At 44.4% G+C, this 21,467-nt stretch overlaps 1 protein-coding gene across 1 annotated transcript in view; it reads right to left on the minus strand.

The window, feature by feature from the left end:
- The window catches only part of Mcub (mitochondrial calcium uniporter dominant negative subunit beta), a 64,415-nt gene extending 43,529 nt beyond the window's left edge, over positions 1-20,886 (minus strand). Inside the window, exon 1 of the mRNA XM_034499368.2 lies at positions 20,714-20,886. Coding sequence (XP_034355259.1) covers positions 20,714-20,812 — 99 coding nt within the window. The 5' untranslated portion in view covers positions 20,813-20,886. The remainder of the gene's footprint in view (positions 1-20,713) is intronic.
- Between the last annotated feature and the right edge of the window lie 581 nt (positions 20,887-21,467).

The raw sequence follows: 21,467 nt of genomic DNA on the forward strand, positions 1-21,467 counted from the left end.
TAGCTCCCAGTGACCTGGCTCCTGATGGTATCAGACTTGGGACTACAACCTCTGCCCCAAGTCATGCCAGGCCACCCATCTCTAAGGGGCCAAATAAAAGTGCCAAATTTAAAGTGGAAAGCAGAAAAAACAAAAGTTATTTGATGTGGCCACATAGGGAAGAAGAACAAGGAGATCCATGGGATGCCCCTCCCCCTCCAGGCTATCCTGATGTGAGACCAAAGTTTAAATGATGGGCAAGGGTATGCAGATCTATGAAGTCACCGTGGTCACCGTGGCAGCCTGGTCCTACCTACCACTGACCATCATTACCTGGCCTTCCGTGTCATCCCACAGGGGGTCTGACAAATTGTTAGGTCTGTGTGACATCTCTTTCCAGGAGACAAGATGCCCCTGTGGCTGGCACCTTTTCCTTCTCCCAGAGTGAGATTCTCATGGAGAACCACATTTCCTTGGAGTTCATTGTTTCAACAGTCTGATTGAGAGACAGAAGTGTCTCTGCAGAAGATCCTCACTGACCGTTACACTGCTTTTCCGGTTCCTGTGCTCTCTGTTCCCCGGTGGTGTGGTGGGTCCCTCAGAATAGCTGCATGGCAGGGACTTCCTTCTAACAAACAAAATGACTGTCTGCTGACAGACTCCCTCCACTTGTTGCCTTAAGGCTGTTTGGAGACTGAGAGGCCTGGCTAGAGAGACCCACGTGGGAAGGACCTGTGGGCTGCCCTCTGGCATCAGCCAGCTAAAAAGCTAAGCCTACAGCCCTTGTCCCTGTGCTAAAGACCAAGGCAAGACCTTAGAAGCTCTGTGGTAACATTTCACCCAAGCCTTCAGGCAGTGGGTAATCCTGAAGCATGCCTGGGTTCTTGACCCCCAGAAAATATAGAATAATATAAGTTTTCAGGCCACTAACTATAAATATATAGTTGGCAAAACATGCTGCTGTTCTTTCAGCTGCAATGTTTCTCCATTGCTTCTTTTCCTTGCAGTCTTTTACGTCTGTTCTTCTGTTGTGAAAGAACCTCAGGAAGGAAGTGGTCCTGTGTTTGTTAGACTGTCAATCCTGAGATTCACCGGAGAAAAAGCAATTCCACTATTTTGGGCAAAATTTGAAGCAAAATTTAAATGTTAAATACTGACTATTCCTTAGAATTTCTGAGGTGAATGGACTCAGGACATGTGTTGCAGGGGTGGGGGAGAGGTAGGGATTGAGGGGAGGGTGGGTTATGAAGACAAGCCTATGTACTTTCTCATGAGGCTTTGTTATTTTTTAAGAACTACAACTCCCAGCATTCCATGAAGTTACCTGGTCCTTGGGCAGGTGGGGCTTATAGGTTAATTTTGGGTATTCTAGTCCCTACAGTCTTTCATCAGAAGTCATCTTCCATCCCTCTGTTAGGGACCGCATGGTTGTATTCTCCTTCCTAAACTCACATGTTGAAGCACTAATTCTCCATGGAATGATACATGTGAGGTAGCAGCTGTGAGAGGGATTAGGTTTAGATGAGGTCATAGGGTGGGGCTCCATGGCTGGACTGGTTCCTTAAAAAGAATAGAAACACCAGAATGTCCCCTCTGGAAATGAAAAACTATAACAGGAAAGTGGTCATTGTCAGGCCAAGCAGAATGCCCTCACTCGTGCCTGTTAGCCAGCCCCTAGGAATGAGAAATAAACACCAGGTTCTAGCCCATCCTCTCTATGATATCTGGTGATAGCAGATTGATATATCACAATACCAACACAATGAAGGAGAAGTTCTTTTAAATGAGCTCTGCTAAATTTTTCATGCCCCAAGTACAGTGGAGGAGATAGAGAACTTGTGTTACAGGATGTTCTTCACTTCAGTCGCTTCATCAATGCAACACAATCACGAGGCTTCATTTTCTTCTTATAGTTTGAGCTAGCAGTGAAACTGAAAATGCCCTAGTTTGCCATCTGCTGCTTTTTCTCAACAATGAGCCATACCAGTAAAAAGCAATAGCCATTAAATAACCAGCCTTCTTCATTTAACGAAGAGATAAATAAACTTAGGGCCTAGACTCCGGGTTCCTGTGAAACTTGACTCTCCTTGTGAGAAGCACTCACTTGTAGGAGATCTAAGCAACTGAGTTTCTTCTTTTAATGTCTAGTTAAGTGTGTGCACACTTGTGTGCGTGCATGTACATCTGTGTGTGCTTGTGTGTGTTTGAGAGAGAGAGAGAGAGAGAGAGAGAGAGAGAGAGAGAGAGAGAGAGAGAGAACAGGAACTATCAGAACTGTATGAGTTTCCTTAAGTATGAGAAAATAAACCCCCAGGATTTCCACCTTATGGCTATGGGGGAAAAAAAACCATGGTTTATTTTCACCTCCTCTGGGAGTATTTTACTTTTTTTTCACAGATAAGATCTGTAGTCTTTTATTTGGCTAATTATCTTTGTTTTCCAAAACCATGATACAACTTATCTTCACACATAGGACCAGTTACAGCCCAGAATGGGCCCCTCACCTAAGGTTCCAGTGGCCAGGGTGACCATGCAGCCTGAGTTCTGACAGAAGTCCAGACCCTGCTTATAGGCTCCCTTCCCCCAGGAAATATGTATGTGCAGCTCTCGGAATGATGTTTTCACATTAACCTTCCACTCACAGCCAGGCAGGAAACTCTAGTTAAACTTAATGGGCCACATTCAAAAGAAGTAGAGGGTTCCACAAGGAAGGGGTGGAGGGAGAGGGAGGGAGAGGGAGGGAGAGGGAGGGAGGGGGAGGGGGAGGGGGAGGGGGAGGGGGAGGGGGAGGGGGAGGGGGGAGGGGGAGGGGGAGGGGGAGAGGGAGAGGGAGAGGGAGAGGGAGAGGGAGAGGGAGAGGGAATAGGGATCAAATGACTAAAGATTATCATATAGATGTATGAAACCACTAATTACATTTAATAAGAAATGAAAGTTAGTATGAATCTAGAATCCTTCCCACGTATCTCATGGGGGTGCACAACCTTTCCTGTTCATGTTGCAAGGGCAGGGTGGCATCTGCCTTTCTTCTATACTAGATGAATAGAACACATTATTTTCCCATGTGTACTGATGGAACTTACCTCCCAGAGAGAATTTTAGGGCCTTACTTTGTACCATCTCTGCATCCAGTTAGGGGAGCCAGGAGCTTACCCTTCTACAGTACAAATGCATCTCACTGGCTTTTACAAGTGGGCTAACATATCAAACCCACCACATCTTTATGAAAACAGTACGGGACAGTAGACCCCAAATCAAACAAGCACGTTTGGAGGAAGACTCACCAGGAAACAACCAAGAACTCCTCAGTTCACTTAGGTTAGAGAAAGAAAAGAGAAAGTCTTCCTCAGAGGTAAGGGCTGTGAGTAGGATCACCTGCTTAAGGCCCATTGAGTAAAAGTGCATGCTATGCAAACCTGCTGACCCGAGTTCAATTCCCAGAAAGGGTATGTAAAAAGCCAGATGCACTGGCACACATCTGTGGTTGGGAGGCAGAGACAGAGAATCAGCTAGAAGACCTGGCGTTAGCAAACATGGAGTATGCAGTACAATGGCTAGCTAGACCAAGACATACCTACCCTGCTTCTACATGGTGGAAGATGAGGACCAATGGCAGAAAGTTGTCCTCTAACCTCCACACATGTGCAGTGATACCTGTGTGCACCTACACACACACACACACACACACACACACACACACACACACACACGTATAAAAATAAAATAAGGAGTTGGAGGGATGGCTCAGTGGTACTGCCCTTACATAGGACCAGAGTTTAATTCCCAGCACCCATGTGTGGCTTGCAACCATTCATAACTCTCTCCTTTTCTTCCAGATTCCAGAATTCAACCATATAAGCCTTTACGCGTTCCATGTTTTTCAGCTTGTGCTTGCTTACAGCAGAACATGGACAGGGCCTGGCTTCAAGGCTTACCTGCCGCTCCAGCTGTTTCTATAGCTCCCGAGATTCTCTCAACCATATGATACACACAGACAGAAGAGTCAAGAGAAGGCCCATGCTCAGCTAGGGATCTGGGAAACCACATGAAGCGCTTCATACCCTTCTTTCAAGTTTCTATACCACAGGTCATATCCTATCATTAATGCCCCAGGTTTTTGCTTCTAGTGGTTCAAATCTATCATCTAGAATGGCCAGTGGGCTCCTTTCTATTGTGGTATTCATTTCAGCACAATAAATGCAGTAGGGTTACTTCTTACACGGGAGAACAGTGCCTTAAAGTTAATGTGTTTGCAAAGCTTCCAGCATACGCTTGAATCTTAGTTTTATTTTTATAAACTATGCAGTGCATAAAATGTACCTTTATAGATGAGTCATTTAGTAGCTATGGAAATAAGTCTGGGTTTTTATGTTTTTTAAAACTCTGGGCTGGAGAGTCAGTGGCTTAGCTGCCTCAGTTTTCCCCATACCCTGGGACTGACAGAACGACGGACAGAGTCACCCAGTAAGATAATATTCTCACTTCCATGAACATTTGTCTCAAGTTACTGAAAGAGTAACTTAAAAAAATAGTCATGTTCCTTCATGAAGCTCTGATTCACTTTCCTTTGTCATCCATTGATTACATTCAGTGAAACTTTAAATATTATTTTTCTTTTTTCTTTTGACTGATTCTCTGCATGAACAAAAAGTTGACTATGACAGACACATCTTTGCTGTGTAGAAATCACTGGGATGTTTGTACTGACCTACAGGTACACTTGAGAGAGCAGAAAGCCTGTTTCCCTCCTTAGACGGATGTGTGGTCACCTGCCAGAAAAACGCCATGAACTTATCCATTCACAATGAAAAGGCCGTCCTACGCACATGGGGCCCTCAGGCAGGAGCAAAACCACCATGGCTCTGTATGATGGTCAATCTGTTTTGACAGCTAAAACATGTTACATGCTGCAGGGAGAAAAGAAAACCATCCACATACTGTGGGCTTGAAATCCAGAAGCGAGTATTTTAAAATAAAAACAAAACTGGGGCACGTGGCTCCTGACCTCACATACTGACTGTCCAGTCTAACTGAATTCATAAGTACGCATCACGGGAAGCCAGTGCTTCGTATAGTGCACTCAGTGGTAATGAACAGGGAAACCAAGTATAATACACGCAGTAGCAATAAAGACGTGGTTCTGGGCTTAGGGAAAGAACTGCTGAAGAATGTAGAGACAGGCTCCCTATGGCGACAATGTAGATACAGACAGAAGGAAACTGGGATAGGAAAGTCCAGGCACTATCCAATCACAAGCTGCTTTTGCTTATGTCTTTTTTGCACACTTTTACCCAGTATAGATCAGGCACTTCCTTTAACCATAGGCTTCCCAAGTCTCATTTATAATTTCGGTACTCCGTAAAAGACAGAAGAGAGAAGTAGCAGAATAGTGAATTGAAAGCATGGACTTAGTGTGAATGGGTTGAGTCTTGGCTTTACTACTGACTAATCTTGTGTGAGTGACCTACCTGACCTTCCTGGGCTTCAGTTTCCTCATTCAGAAAAGACAACATCTGTGTATAGCCTGGGTATGACAAGGGCCCACAGCGACCACACGAGCTTGTGTATACAGAAAATGGTAATAAATCATTCTTAAGTTTGCATCTAGTGACTAACCTTGAACTCTGGTACTATATATTATTATATATGCACTAAGAGGATAACTTTCACCTGGAGAGATGGCTCAGCAGTTAAAAGTACTCGCTGCTTTTGCAGAGATGCCCAGATTTTTTTCCCCAGAACCCATGCTGGTCCCTGAGAGCACCTGTACTCATGTACAGAGATGCATGTGAACACACATAATCTAAATAAGTAGAATAGTATAGAATAGCTTTAAAACTTAAGATTAGATTGGTTTTTTGTTTTTTGTTTCGTTGTTTTGTTTTGTTTTTGGAGCAGAGGGAGACTGGTTTAAGTGACAGAGAAGATATTTGTGTACCAGGTTAGCTGCAGTTTTACTATAAACACAACACTGACCCAAACAGACCGGGTTGGTATAGCCTTGGCTGTCCTGGAACTTGCTGTATAGACCAGGATGACTTTAAACTCAGAGAACCACCTGCCTCTATCTCCTGAGTCCTGAGATTACAGGCACGGGCCACTATGCCAAGCTAGTCCAATACTGTTAGACAAGTCCCACCTAAATCTGATTTTTTTTTTTAAAAAAAAAAAACCTCTTAATAAATTAAATAATTTCTTCCTCTGTAAAGGCAAATGCTTGCTTCTCTTGGAGATAAATGTTTAGTTTGTTTGGAATTTTATCCAACAGTTTCTTTATTGTTCATGTGAAAGCCTATAAGCTGAGGAAATGTCAGACTTTTACATCCCAACTATGAAAGGAGTTTGGCTAGGTCATTGTTATAGTTAGGTTTCTATTGCTGTGATAAATATCATGACCAAAGGCAGTGGGGAAGGGAAGGGTTTATTTGGCTTGTTTCCACATCACTGTCTTTCATGAAGGTAAGTCGGGGCAGGAACTCAGAGCAGAGAACCAGAGGCAGGAACTGATGGGAAACTATCTGCCCAGGGCTGGCACTACGCATGACGGACTGGGCCCTCCCCCATCAATCACTAATCAAGAACATGCCCCACAAAGGCTGGAGAGGTGGCCCAGTGATTAAAAAGATGTGCTGCTTTTGCAGAGGACCTGAGTTCTGTTCTACATGGTGGAACATGGCTGGCAACCATCTTAAACTCCAGTTCCCAGGAGTCCCATGTAGAAGGAAGGAAGGAAGGAAGGAAGAAGGAAGGAAGGAAGGAAGGAAGGAAGGAAGGAAGGAAGGAAGGAATAAAAGGAGATAGGGAGGGAAGGGAGAGGGAAAAGGAAGGGACGGAGGGAAGGAGAGGGAGGGAGAAAATGCCCCCATAGACTTGTGTATAGGCCAATCTGATAGAGGATTTGTTTCAATTGAAGGTCCCTCTTCTCAGATGATGCTAGCCTGTGTCAAATTGACAAAAGTAGCAAGCCCAGCTATCTTGTGAAGATCATCACATTGCATATCTCTTAGAGAATTCAAGCCTCCATTTTAGACCATGGGACAATGAGGTTTTAGCAGTAGCTGAAGCTTTCACGTCATTCAGCTTAAAGCCTGAAAACAAGAACCAACCCTCTATAGCAACATAGACTAGCTGTTGGGGTGCTCACCTTAGAGGCCAAGGGCTGGCTTATGCCTCAGCTGCTCAAGCAATTGATGGCATAAGGGTTGCATATCTCCTCGTACAGTAGTGGGGGTGCTAAGTGGAAAAGGCTTTCAGTCCTGGTTGGCATATGTGGAAGATGGCCTGCGGTTATGCATTACTATTAATTAAAACAAAGAGTATTAAATTCAATGACTGCTGATATTCAAAATTCCTAAGATGTATATAAGCTTGACTTTGAAAGTTTGTTCCTTCATTGAGCACCTGAACTTTGCAATTTCAGTTTGAATGTGTTTTTGCAATGTTAACATTTAAGAGAAGATTACTCCTGAGTGCCTAGCTCAGCTCTTATGTCAGAGTTGTAGTCCTCAACTCCTTCTTGCCCCTCACAGCCAGGACTAGTACAGGGTTATTGCACCATCCCTACTGGCTTCCCCTGTAATCACACCCCAAGAATGTTCCTTTTGTGTAAACCCCCCTCTGTTTATGCTAATCTGAATGGGCCATCTGTTTCCTGTTGTGACCAAGAGTTACACTATAGCTTTCCACCCTCGCTAGAAGCCACAGGCCTTTTGGCATGCTTTGCTTTAGGTGTGGTGGCAGTTTGAATGAATAATGTCCCTCACAGGCTCATGTATGTACTTGGCCCTCAGTGGTTAGCCATGCTTGAGGATGTTGTGGAACTTTGAGGAGGTGGATTCTTGCTGGAGGAAGTGTGCCACTGGGGACTTTACCTCAATTCCTGTTCTCTGCTTCCTGTGTGGACACAAATGTGACCGACCTGCTTTCTGTTCCTTTGGCCATGCTTTCTTTGACTGTTGCCACGCCTTCTCCACCATAACAAATTCTGTCCTGTTGGAACCATAGCCAAATAGACCCATTTTTTTTTCTAACTTGCTTTTCATAGGCCAAATAAACCCTCCCCCCTTTTTTATCCAACTTGCTTTACCCTCCCTCCCGCCCCCAGTATTTATCACAGCAAAACAGAAGTAACTTATACAAGTATTATCTTTGTGTTGGCCAATTTATTACTTTTTTTCCCCAAAAAGACAACATTTGTTCTCTGTCCCACTTATCTGCTTCTTTGGCTACTAATGAGAATGACTTGTTTCGTGTTTAGTCATATATTATTCTATTGTTTTTGTTTTGTTTTGTTTTTGAGAATCACTCATGGCCCCTGTCCATTTCTCTCCTAAGATCCTGATGCTTTCCTCTAGGTTGGGATGCCTTCCTACATACTTACTGCTTAGACAAGGAAACAAATATCTCTGTGAATTGGCTTAATCAGGAACAGAATTATGTTCTAAGGACACAAGCATGTCTCTCAAAGGAACGAAACAGAAGAGTCAGTGAAGCCTCATGAATATACACTAGACTGTAGGAATCAGCCTCATGAATCACGGTAGGCAAGAGTCACCACCCAACAGCTCCAAGTACAGTTAGTAGGGCTGGGTATCCCAAGCTCAAGTCTAAGCTCCAAGTTAGGTGGTCAGTGCAGTGAAGGTCGTGTCCCACGAACACGGTCAATCCCTGAACTATGTCAGTAAGATGCTGGACCCTGTGGATAAAAGAATGAACATCCCCTGAGAAGCAAGATGACAGGTACAGGCAGTGAAGTTGTTTTCTCGAATTTCACAGCTAAGATTAACCTCACTATGGGGACGTATTAATAATTTTGATGTTGTGCCCATGAAAGATTGTTATCTAATGGGTTTGAGCAAATCAGCATAAATATTAAGATATTTCCTTCTGGTTCAGTGTGAAAGGTGCATTCAGGCCACATCATTTCTAAAAGAGATTTGATTTTTATGTTTTCTCATAATTGCAGGCTTCGCAACTGCTGCTGATTGCAAAGCTTAGTCACTGGCAGACATTCCAGCTCCACTAATTAAAGGGCAGCACGATGTCACTAAATAGAATAAACAAGTTAAATGTGTCTTCACATACAGGCCAGGCTTCAAGCTGACAGCAGAGCAGCTTGAGCAACAGCTACAGACATGGAGGTTGTGTTGCCTTCAGGCAAAACCCTACAGCATTCTAAACCCAAACGCTTTGTAGAGATTAATGATTTTGCACAAATAAAAAGGTCCAAAACAATCCTATCTCCACAAAATGCTTAACACCGTATGTATAACTTAAAGCCTTTTCTTGGATAACAAGAGAGCTCGTAAGGGGTGAACAGAGAGAGACAAGACTAAAATTTCAGTGATTTCAAACTTTTTTGAAATCCCATTCCAGATCCCACTACACAAGCCGACCTCATGGCGTTTCAAAATTTTACCCCATTCTCTGAGTTTTTATTCTAATGCCCCTTTGTGCTTAGAAGCCTCATACACTGTGGATCTCTGTGTCTCACCCAGGCCATGTTTGAGCTTAACCCATGTTTGTGTTTAACCCAGGGCGAAAGGTTAGCCATGTGTTTCTTCCTTGCTTCCTGTTCTGGTAGGCAGATACCTCTTTCCAAGTGCCTTAACCACGTTCTGATCCTGCCTCCCTTCTTTCCTTGGCCTGGACAGTTCAGCCACTGTCAAAGAAAGCTCCCACCTTCAGTGGAGCACAAGGGTTGTCCTAGCCCACCTGTGGTGACTATCAACACTTTGCCTGTCTGCTCCAAATTTACCCCATTTGATTGCTTTGTGTAAGTGGTTCTGAGTCTTTTCCTGATTTTCCTTTACTGAATTGCTCTGAAGTTGTTTTTAACAGAGGATACTGGAGAGAACCTTGGGAAACAAATTGGTTTTGCTTCTTGGTTCTGGCGTATTTACTTAGCAGGCCCTTCACGTATAGATGTTGGTGGCTTCTCTAGCACCAGGTTCCTGTCCTACTAATGGTATCTACAGCTTCTGCCTGAATCCCCCTAAAGACACAGATCCTGTAATATGAGTAGCAAGAGCCAAAATAGGTATAAATAGTCTCTTAAACTAAACTGAACTCTGCCTATCCGTTCTCCCCAGTCTTAAAAGGGATTTCCTTGGTTATATACATTTTCAAAAGGAATACTTTTTCACAAGATACTCTCTCAGATATTTGAATATTCAAATAGGTTTGATTTCCAACATCGTACAGATGTGGCACGATAGTGGATGAACGGAATCCCAGCATTGAGAGGTAGAGGCAGAAGATCAGAAGTTCAAGGACATCCTTGGTTGCATGGGGAGTTCAAGACTAACCTGGACTCTATGAGACCCTGTCTAAAATAAATACATAAGTAGATAAGTAAATACATAAATATTTATTTTAAATCTCACTTTTTATTTGCTTTCTTTTATAAAATTAACTTATTACTTAACTATCTCCTATATGACACTTCAACATTTTATTAGTGTTAATAATAAAATGTTAGTGTTAACTGTCGACTTGACAGGCTCTAGAATCACCTAGGAGACAAGCCTCCAGAGATTGTTTAGCTTTGGAGAATGTCTGTGAGAAATGATCTCTCTTAGGTTAGTAGATGTGGAGAGACCCATCTTAACAATGGGCGAGGCCATTCCCAGTGTGGGAATCCAGGACTGTCTGAAATGGCAAAAAAACAAAAACAAAAACAAAAACAAAAAAAACAAAACAAAACAAAACAAAAACAAACAAACAAACAAACAAAAACTGAGCACAAACATTAGTCACTCTCTCACTCTCTGCTCCCTGACTAGGAAGCAATGTGACCAGCCACCTCATGTTCTTGCCACCGTGGCACTCCTGCCAGGGTGGACTGTCCCCTCAAATCATGAGCCAAAATAAATGCTTTCTCCCATAAATCACTTCTGACAGGGTATTTTATCACAGCGATGGGGAAAATAGCCAAGATACCATGTCCACCAGTGGCTCGTTAATGTCCTTTTGGTAAGTACTGCCTCAACAACAAAACAGACCACCCCTGAGGCAGCCTGGCATTCCTGCTAGACAGACCGGGAGTTTTCTTCTCTCCCCTTGAGTCCTGGAAGATGAATGCACTAGAACCCCACATTCATGGTGGCTTGTAGGTGAGCTGAAATTCCCAGAGCCTTTACAGAACAACCAAGTCAGAACTAGCTCAGCCTACCCTCTTCCCCATTGAGAGAGGTTATCTGTGATACAATGGCTGAGTTGGGGTTTTTTTCCTATGTTTATCAACCCCAGGTCAGTCTGCTATAGCAAAGGATGTGAACACGATGCCTTCAGTTCCTTAGAACACACAATGTTCATTTCTATCATGATGGTGCCAGCTACAGACAGTTATGACTAACACAGCATGTAATAAATGTCTGTTAAAACATGTATTATGTATATAATACATATGGTGACTCTTTAGGACAGGAATTTCATTGAGGGCTTGTTAATGTTTCAGTGACAATTACAGAGTATCAAAGTTCAAGGAGACACAAGTTCCTGTAGCAAAGTGTCCATCTCATTAGGTAACAATTATGCTAAAGCATCATAAGAAGAGACATGAAAGGAAAACATTTCTAACATCTCAAGATTGCCCCTCATCAGCCCATCAATAGCAACATCCCAGCCTGACAAAACAGGGTCAAAATTCATGTCTAGAAGCCAAATGGCGATTGAACCAACGTGCTAAGGAAATAGACGAAAGCGAGCTAATCTATTTCTTTCCAACTGCAGGAGATGGGTCTAGCATTCTCTATTTCATTCTAAGGCATGGTATCTTTATCCTAAGTAGCTGCTTTCCTATGTGGGGAGCGGAGATGGGTCTAGCATTCTCTATTTCATTCTAAGGCATGGTATCTTTATCCTAAGTAGCTGCTTTCCTATGTGGGGAGCGGAGATGGGTCTAGCATTCTCTATTTCATTCTAAGGCATGGTATCTTTATCCTAAGTAGCTGCTTTCCTATGTGGGGAGCCATATCACGCCAAGCAAATGAAACGTCATAAACTCGTATGCTAGAAATTCGTGACATTGCTCTAGCTCGGACCACTGCTCACACAGCTGCTAATCACAAATTTCTAAAGGAAATCATTCCATAAAACCGCACTCTGGGAATCTTTGCCCAGCTGTCTTTCTTCTCCTTATCAAATGTCCTCTCATAAATGAGAATTCTGGCCTCAATGCTGACTGAACTATTATAATGCTTCTCTTTCTCTCTCTTCTTTAGCTCAGAGTGTACTGGGAAGACTTCCCCCTTTCCTATTAAGTTTCTGCCTGGAGGGCTCCTTATAATGAACCCAGCAAGGTGTCAAATGATCCTTTTCCAGACAAATTAAAAATGCTGACTCCCCACAATTCACTTTTAAATTGTTCAGTAAGAAGTCATGTTTTCCTGCTACTATTTTCTGCAGAGGAACCCCTGGGGGTGTCTTGGCAACTCAGTGAGCACCCCCAAAAAACAAAGTGACCTTGTTCCTGGTGAACAGAATTGTGGGCAACATCATTAAATTTCCATCGGGCTCTGTTCTTCCTTCTTCCAGAGTTGTCAGCTTTAGCTGGACTGTGGCTCCTGCTCAGGACTACACCGCTTAGTTCTTTGTTCTAAATTCAGCCACGTGTCACATCCAATGAAATATTCAGTGGACTGTATTCAGTGGACTGTGAGCTCAAGTGACATGTAACACCCTAAGGCCTGGCCCACATTACCCTGCAAAACTAAAGCCCTGTGTATTTTTTGACTTTGGAAGCTGCCTGTGGTCGACAGAGCAAAAGATCACTCTGGGCTCCTGAAGGTGAGGAGCAGAGCTATTGCTTGATACATTTTAAAAGCTCAGAACCATTTCACAAGAGAGAAAAGCCAGGATACTAAGAAAACAGAAATTTCTTAAGTCCCTCCCCTGCCCCAATGCCACACTGGAAATAAAAACAAATACAACAACACTAAATAGTTTGATGGCTATTTTTGTTAAATAGTTGAGGCTTTTTTTTTTTCTTGTTACTGTTGTTTTAAGTCAGGGTGTGACGGTTTGAATAAGAATGGACCCCATAGGCTCATATATTTGAATGCATAGTCACTAGGAATTGGCACTCTTTAAGAAGGATTAGAAGGATTAGGGGGTGTGGCCTTGTTGGAAGAAGTGTATCATTGGGAGTGGGCTTTGAGGTTTCAAAAACCCCTGCAAGGCCCAGTCTGTCTCTGCTCCTGCCCCTGCCTCTGCCCCTGCTCCTGCCCCCTCTGCCCCCTGCCCCTGCCTCCTTCTTTCCTTCACTCCCCCACTCCAGAAAAGAACTTTTCATTAAGCCCATCTTGCAATATCATGGAAAAGCACTAAAGGGTGTTTCCAAACTGCCTGGAAGACTGAGCTGAACAGCATCCTTAAATATGGAAGAATATGGGCAAGTTCATTGACACCAATCACAATGACCTTCACACAAATGAAGGCTTTCACTTGTACCAATTACAAGTCTTGTGCTGGGCCATCAGTAGACAGTGCTTCCCCCTCTGACTTGAGTTAAAATCTTCCTAGAGTTCCCCTAAGGTTCATGATGGCAAGCTTCTTGAAACAGTACTGGTTAGGAAAGTGCCTTTTATTTTTACAGTGGAGTGTTTTGGAGCCAGCAACTGCTGTGGGTGTGGCATTCAAAGCAGCCAGGCTGGTGTAAAGGAAGGCAGGCTGGTGTGAAGGAAGGCAGGCTGGTGTGAAGAAAGGCAGGCTGGTGTGAAGCCAGGCTGGTGTGAAGGCAGCCTTGCCAATTGCTTGGCTGATAGTCCCTCATTCAGAGCAGCACAGGTGCTGGGGATGGGTTTCCAGATCTCAACTAAGGAGTCAAACTCCCTGGCCCTCAGGACCTTGGCCACCTTAAAGGATCAGTAAACATTCATAGTGGTGCTTACAGTAAAGTCCCATCATTAAACAACACCTTAGCCGTTTTTAACAGTGCTTCACTCTTAACCAAACACTCTAGGGGAAAGTGGTTTTGTTTTTTCTGTCTCTCGAATGATTTAATGACCATGCTGATGAGAAATCTATGGGAGTAAACACCCAGGGAAGTACACTGCCTTTCAACACCACTGTTTGGTCCATCAAATTACTTCACTTTGCCCAAAGAATTAGAAGCATGAGGAACCTATGACTTATAAAAATGCTAATATATCTAAAGCTCCAGTGGAGATGGAATCAGGGACTATTCACAGAGAACTGTATGTGGCTTCCCAGCTCAGGTGCTGTAAGCATCTGCTTATAGACTCCTCTTTGACCCATCTCTTTGTCCTGCTCAAATACATCCACTAAACCTTTACAATATTCTCAGAGCTTGGTTGACCTTATCTCTGCAACTTCTCTGTCTTTAAGACAGGGTCTTGCTGTGTGGCCCAATCTGGCTTAGAACTCACTAGGTAGTCCAGGTTAACCTCAAATACCAGATTTTCCAGCCTTGGCCTCCAGAATACTGGGGCAGCAGATGTGTGGTTGCATGTTGGGCTTCTCCTCTGCAGTTTCTAATGATATTCCATCTCTGAATTCTTCTAGAATTTGTTGTCTCTAATAATTAATGTTGTCTCATGAAGGGTCAGAACCATGGGAAGTGGTGCCTATAACTAACCAAAAGGCAATCTAATTGCAGCTAAGGCTATCTTAGGAGTGAAGGTGGGGTCAGATCTTGGAGTTAGTCAACGTGATGATGGCACACCAGAGGTTTTGGCCACGGCTAGAACCCCTACCTGATATTTAAATACCACTCATTTATTACTCCTGCTCCAAAAGTCTAGAGAAATTTGGAGCAATAGCTAGAGTCCCTGCTTGGACCCTCCAGCTCTATAAGTGAATAAGTCTCTATTCAATATTCAAAAACTGCAGATTGTAGGCTATGGATGAATAGCAACCTCTGTGCTGGCTAAGTCCTCAGAGTGGGAACACTCAGTAGTGTTCAGAACTCAGCTGTGCACACCCAGGGCTTCCTATAGTGGATACCAATGGAGGAGCAATGGATGATGGGAGGAGCAGTGAATGATGGGAGGAACAGTGGATGATGGGAAGAACAGTGGATGATGGGAGGAGCAGTGGATGATGGGAGGAACAGTGGATGATGGGAAGAACAGTGGATGATGGGAGGAGCAGTGGATGTTGGGAAGAGCAGTGGATGACAGTCATGTTCAGGCTTATTTTTTATGACAAAAGAGGAATGCCCCATATTCAGAAAGGAATGAAAGTACTGTTACTGAAGGGTCTATACATACCTTATGACAAAAACCATATTCCTTTTTTAAGGTTTACTCGATTTTGTATTTTATGCAAAAGTTATAGCTTATGGGCAAACATTTTAAAGTAAATTTTAAAGTAATTTCTACATTACATAGATTTTAATGATTAAACTTATCGTCCTGGGCTGGCAAGCTGGCTTAGCAGATAAGGGTGCCTGGCACCAAACCAGGCATTTATCATGTACCCATTGTGCCAGGGTGGAGGTAGTCAGAGATGGAGAGTCATTTGGACTACAGTGGTGATTAGAAACCAGTGGGGAAATCCATTTGCATTCAGCTAAATACATTGCATGGTCCAATGACATGGGTGCTATGGGAGAGTGTAATTCTGCCTGCAGCCATTGGACAGCCCTCAAAATCCTCAGGAGGGGTGGAGATGAGTGGCCATTAGAAGTGGGATAGTGGGAAAGGTATGCAGCAATTGAAGGAAAGTCATGACATCCACAGAAAGAAGAAAAACACGGGACAAGCCATGAAACATAATTATCTCAGTCATGCTGAATGTGGGTTATGTGGGGTGTGGAGCAGGGAGTGGGGCTGGAGGCTGAAGCTGGGGCACACTGGGAATCAACTAACTGTGGCTTTCATTCGAAAGCTTGCTTATTTTGGTGTCACTAATAATAAATCCATAGGAAGATCATTACAAGCGTCAAGGAAACAACTTTCTCTTGATGAATGAACATTGCTTTTAATTCTCTCAGCAGAAAACAGAGCTGCAGAAGCGAGCTGGCAGGCTATAAAATGCCGCAGATGTCCTCCAGCGAGGGCTTAGGCAGCAAAACCTAAACCAATTCTTCTTTCCCGGTTTATGGTCCCATTAGTGTCAGCCTCTAGAAAGAGCCACTATTCAATCTTATTCAGTCACAGCCTTTAAACACAGTATTCAAATATTCAAATATCTCATTTAGAAGCCAGGCATGGTGGCACACACCTGCAAACCTAACTTGAGCTTGGGAGGAGATCAATCAGAGGAGCACACAAAGATTCCCCCTAAGAGGGTTAGAAAGGTGTCCCCATCACTAGCGAGATTCATCTAACATTTTACAAATTTTACAGACCCCCCCTACCCCCATGAAAATACCCATGGGTAGAGAAACAAGAAAGATTTCCCCCCAAAAGAACCGCAGGCCACCCTTTCTTCTCCATGCATGGGCTTTGATTCCCAGCACCCACATGGCAGGTCACAATTGTCTGTAACTCCAGTTCCAGGGAATCCAATGCCCTTGTCAGGCCTTTGTGGGTACCAGGCATGCAGATGATGCACAGACATATTGGCAGACAAAGCAGCCATATGCATTAAATAAAATTTAAAGTTATAAAAAGAACCAATGACACCAAGTTAAATGGAATTCAAATTAGATTTTCCTAGAATATGCTTTTTTGTTTATTTCCTCTTGGCATATGTCCTGTATGTTGACCTAACATACCTACAGTGATTTTAGAGTTCTGATATTGAACATTCTTGAGCAGGCAACAGTTCACAGATGGAGATACTAGGATGAAATATTGAGGGACTTACTCTATTCTATTAGGACATAAAATCCCAACTGAGTGAATAAAGAACTTCTCTTGGAAGGTGTTTGCTAGCTCTCTAGTCTGATAGGAACCAACTTTAAGGGAGGAAAAACTCATTTTGATTTATGACATAGAGACCTCAGTCCATGGTCAGGTGGCCCTGTTGTATTGATGACACAGAACAACCTGGACAGTGTGTGTGCTAGAGGAGAAAACTGTTCACAGTGTGGCAGCAAGAAGAGGAACTGTAGAGTGAAAAATTATAAAGGCCATTTTATGAAATATGTGTAAATTTTTCGCCTTAGACCTTGGGCAGAAAAGCACCTGTCAGCAGGTTTGGGCCCATCTAATTAGTTACAGAGGAGGAGGAGTTACAAGATGTTGTTAAGAACATCCCAGAAACTGGCTGGCCAAGGGAGGAACTACACCCTGCTCCCATGGTACGGCCTACTAGTGTTCAAAAAAAGTAAAACAACAATCCTGTGCACCCGCGCGAAAGTTCGCTTTTTCCCCACCCCTCGCATATATAAGCACTAGACCCCTGAGCCACGAGGTCAGTCCCTCTATCCCCTATGTGAGATATGGGGATATGGGCTGGCCCAGAGCTCTGATTTAATAAACCACCTCATGTGCTTTACAGCAAGACGGTCTCTCGTGTATCCTTTGGGTGTGTGCTATCCTGTGACTTAAGTGGACCTCCTTTCTGGGGAGTCCCGGACCTTTCAGAACCAGGAACCCGGATGACAACCCTGTCTCAGATACTCTGGTCATCTAAACTCCTCCCATTGGGCTCCAGTGGTCCTTTAATAGGTTTTGGAGAAACATTCACGTTCCAAACTGTAACAAAGTTACAACAGTTGTCCATGCGGGAGCAGCACTCCTCACTAACTACGGAGAGCACTCTTCAATCAGGAGGCTTTCTGAGGTTGACAGTATTCTGTTCAATGGTGTGTTACACCCTGGAGTAAGAAAATAACAAAACTGCATGCCTACAGACAGAACAGGCTTTAAGATCAGTAAGACAAATCCTCTTGTGGAAGATAGGCTTATACAGACTAAATGGCCCAAGCAAAGAAGTGGTAGGGCCAGACCTGCTGGCACCCTGATGTCCTAGTTGTGTAAAACCAACAAAATTGGACGACCTACACACATGCTAGCATTGAGTTGTCACCAAGTATTTAACCCTAGGCTTTCCAGTTCACTGTCTCATTGACAGATTCTATCTGCTAAGATACAAAATGACTTCCTATTGTAGTCGGCTACAAAACAACACAAATATCACGTCATTGTGATAAGTAGCAAGTGACATCTTTGTTGTAAAAAGCAGTAATTCCTGCAAACTAGGGAGAAGGTGACTTAGCATTTAACAGACAAGCCAATCTAGAACAACGTTGAGGTCAAAGCATCAGCTACTGCTACAGCTACTTGCTCTCCAAGACAGAGCTCCGAAGGCAGAATGGCTGTGCACAGAGCTCGAGGGCAGGACGTGGTGAACAAGAGCTATGCGCTGCTCATTAGATCCCGATGTGAGATCAACCCTTCAAGGTTAACATCTCAAACACCTGGGTGCTTTGTTTCTAGAAGTTAAAGAAACAAAGCAAACTTGACCCTTGAGTTTCTTAGCAAAAATATGCTTGCCTTTTTTTTTTTTTTTTTTTTAAATTGTTAAACATCTTGTGTTGGGGATTTAAATGGTGTTTTGGGAACACAAAATCCTGTCTGGGAGTGTTTCAATCTAAGCAGCAGAAAATCCAAATGAAAAAAGGCACAACTTGGCAAAAGCTTTCTGTTTGGATATAACTCACCAGGCACTGTAATCGCTCAAAGCAGTGTCCACGAGAACCAGCAGGAGCCTCCAATCACCCTGACAACCACCTAGCGCTGGAGGCAGATGCGCTGTCTCCAGAAATTATCATGATGTCACCCGACATGATGACCATGGATTCCAGGCCAGGGCAAAGATAATGTAATATGCTCATTTGTTTTTGCTTCAGACAAGAGATGTTCTTTAATAAACAATTCTGCTACATTAAGCATATCATGTCAACAAACTGGGGTTTTTCCCACACATAAAACCCTCCCAATTACTCACCTACCACAGAAAGGATGAGAACCATATATTTTTCAAAGTTATTAAATGCACACCCATAATTTCAGAAAAGACTAATTATAGATGCTTACTAAAGATGTGCCTTATGACGAGTCCTTGCAAGCTAGGATTTTATGAGAAAACCTTTTTTTTTTTTTTTTCTTTCTTTGTTTCTTTTCCTTTCCCTCCCCTAACTTTTTTCATGGGATTTGGTTGGCAGGAATGTTTTTTTTGGGAGAAACATACAACAAGAATGTTTGCCTTTAGCCATAAGGTATCTCATATGAAAAGCAGTAAGATCTTACAGTAATACATGTCCCTATAGTGGGGAGATCTGATTCACAGAAAATGGTTCAGCAGTTGTAGCTGAAACTCTTAGGGGCCTGGAGATCCCTAAGCTGCACACAAAGACACAACCCTGCAGGGTTGGCTTTATTTTGGGGGTATTTGGGGGTATTTTATCACATGGGCAAAATGATGGAAGTGCTCCCAGTTCTGAAGTTTTGTGATTTGTCTTTATGGCCTGGGCAGCTGACTTAAAACTGCAAATTTAATCATTCAAACTTGGGTTTCTTAGGCTGCTTAATGAGCTATAGCCCCTCTCAATCTTCTTTCATTAAAGTCAGGCATGAGGCGGTGGCACCCTATCTGCCTTAAGTGGACAGACAGTGCAAAGAAAAAGAGTTTAGAGCTGGCCTCGGTCATTGGAAAAAAGACAGCCACAGTCTTGGAAATCCTACACTCCAGGTATTTAAATGGGCGGAACCTAGTAGTAGGTGGGTGTGGCCTAATAGAGCATCCGCTGTTTGGATCCATTCTCAACCCTATGAAATTGTCAAGTGAGCCTAATAGCGCTGCTTAATCATCACTGTGTCTCTGTGCTGTGGGGCAAAGGACTGAGTTGTTAGAGTCTTTGAAATGTCCTTGTCTCCACATTAAGTTTTAAACCTTAGGTATACGTATCAAAATGGACGTTTCCGCTTGCTTTCAAACATTTAAGAAAAGTGTTTCTTTAAGCATTGAAATATTTCTTTCATCAGTGTAAATTCTGGGGTATTAAGACTTTACTTTGGGCAGAATCCAAGGATGGGGGGGGGGGGGCAAGTGGAGCTGGAAAGATACAGGAACTGAAAGTGACAGAGCTGACACCGCTCCTTTCTCACTGCAGTGAGAGATAATAAATATGTCCATACATCGCTCTCCCTTTAGCAGTCCGAAAGCTAACCCGGTAATTGAGGGATGGGCAGACTCAGCTCCAGTCCCAGCGCCAAGTAGGCTGAGGTTCCTTTCCCCTGGCTTCCTCTGCTCCATCGCGCTAGTTAACTCGGCACTTTCCCGCTCTCCTTCCGTCTTTTCTGTGCACATCCACACCTCTTCCCCCCTCCTTGAGGTTCCACACAGGCCATGACACAGACTGTGCCCGCCTAACTGTAACAGCACAGACTTGTGAGTCACCACTGCCCCCGGGTTTACTGTACCGAAAGGGAGGGGCTCCGGGTTTGGAGGAGGGGCAAGACACGGTCCTGGGCCAGTCCACCGGTGGAGACAGCATCCTAGGTTACAACCTACCCGTGACAACCACCCTCGACACAGCCCACCGAGCTCTCGAGGCCCCTCCTCCCCCGCGGCGACCACAGACCGCAGGACACAGCAGTGGGGACCCTTGGGGTCATCGGGCTGCGCTCCCGGGAGATGCGCCCCGCGCTGGGCTGCTCCCGGACTGTCTCCCCCGCATCCCCGGGACAAGTCGCCCGCGGCCACCACCTGTCGGGGTGCGGAACAGCACGCAGGGAACTGTTCGCTTTTCACTCCAGCCCAAGTTGCCGGACGCAAACTTTCCAGCCGAGGCTCTGGAGCCCGTGCCGCGCCTTACCTGGGGTGTGGGTGGCAGCACCCTGGGACACCCGCGGCCGCGGGTTCGGATCGTCGGCAGCAGCCACCACCGACCCAGACAGAGCCCGCTCGGGAGCATCCTCCTGCCGGCTAGAGCTCCTGGCTGGCCTTAACGACGCATCCTCATCCGGTCGCTAGAGCCCAGCCCGCTGTGGGCTCAGCCCGCCCCGCCGACTGGGGCGGCGACAGGAGGGTGTGTCTCCGCTTTGACTTCACTTGGTGCACACCCCTGGCGCCAGGCTGGGTATTTTTCCTCCGACCAAAAAAAAAAATTTTTTTTTTCTTAAGAAAGAGCAAACGAGTGACGAACTTCTTCCTAGTGTCATGTTTCTGGTGCCTGGCTCCCCTCACACGTCTTGAGACAGTAACAGGAGCTAGGTTCACATCATGCAGCTGTTGATGTCGAAACTCAACAGAAGCCAGGACCGGAAGTAGTGAGGCTTGTCTAGGACCTCAAATTTGGGAACAGAGGCCCGATGATCGGGAGTTCAAGGCCACCCTCCACTAAAAAGTTGGAAAACACTCTGAGCTACCCGAAACTCTGTCACAACATGAACCAAACTCCCACAATCAGTTTCTGGGCACCGTGTGCTGGGAGAGTAGTTTTTTCCGTTGACAGCCCCCAACCCCACCCCCACCCCCCCACCCCCCAGCTCACACCAGTATCTTACACAGAGAGAGCCAGGGTCATGAGGAAAGGACTTCTGGTACCTGGAAACTGAGCTCCTTTGCCC

The sequence above is a fragment of the Arvicanthis niloticus genome, chromosome 4, assembly GCF_011762505.2.
Source record: "Arvicanthis niloticus isolate mArvNil1 chromosome 4, mArvNil1.pat.X, whole genome shotgun sequence".
In the NCBI taxonomy this organism is placed as follows: domain Eukaryota; kingdom Metazoa; phylum Chordata; class Mammalia; order Rodentia; family Muridae; genus Arvicanthis; species Arvicanthis niloticus.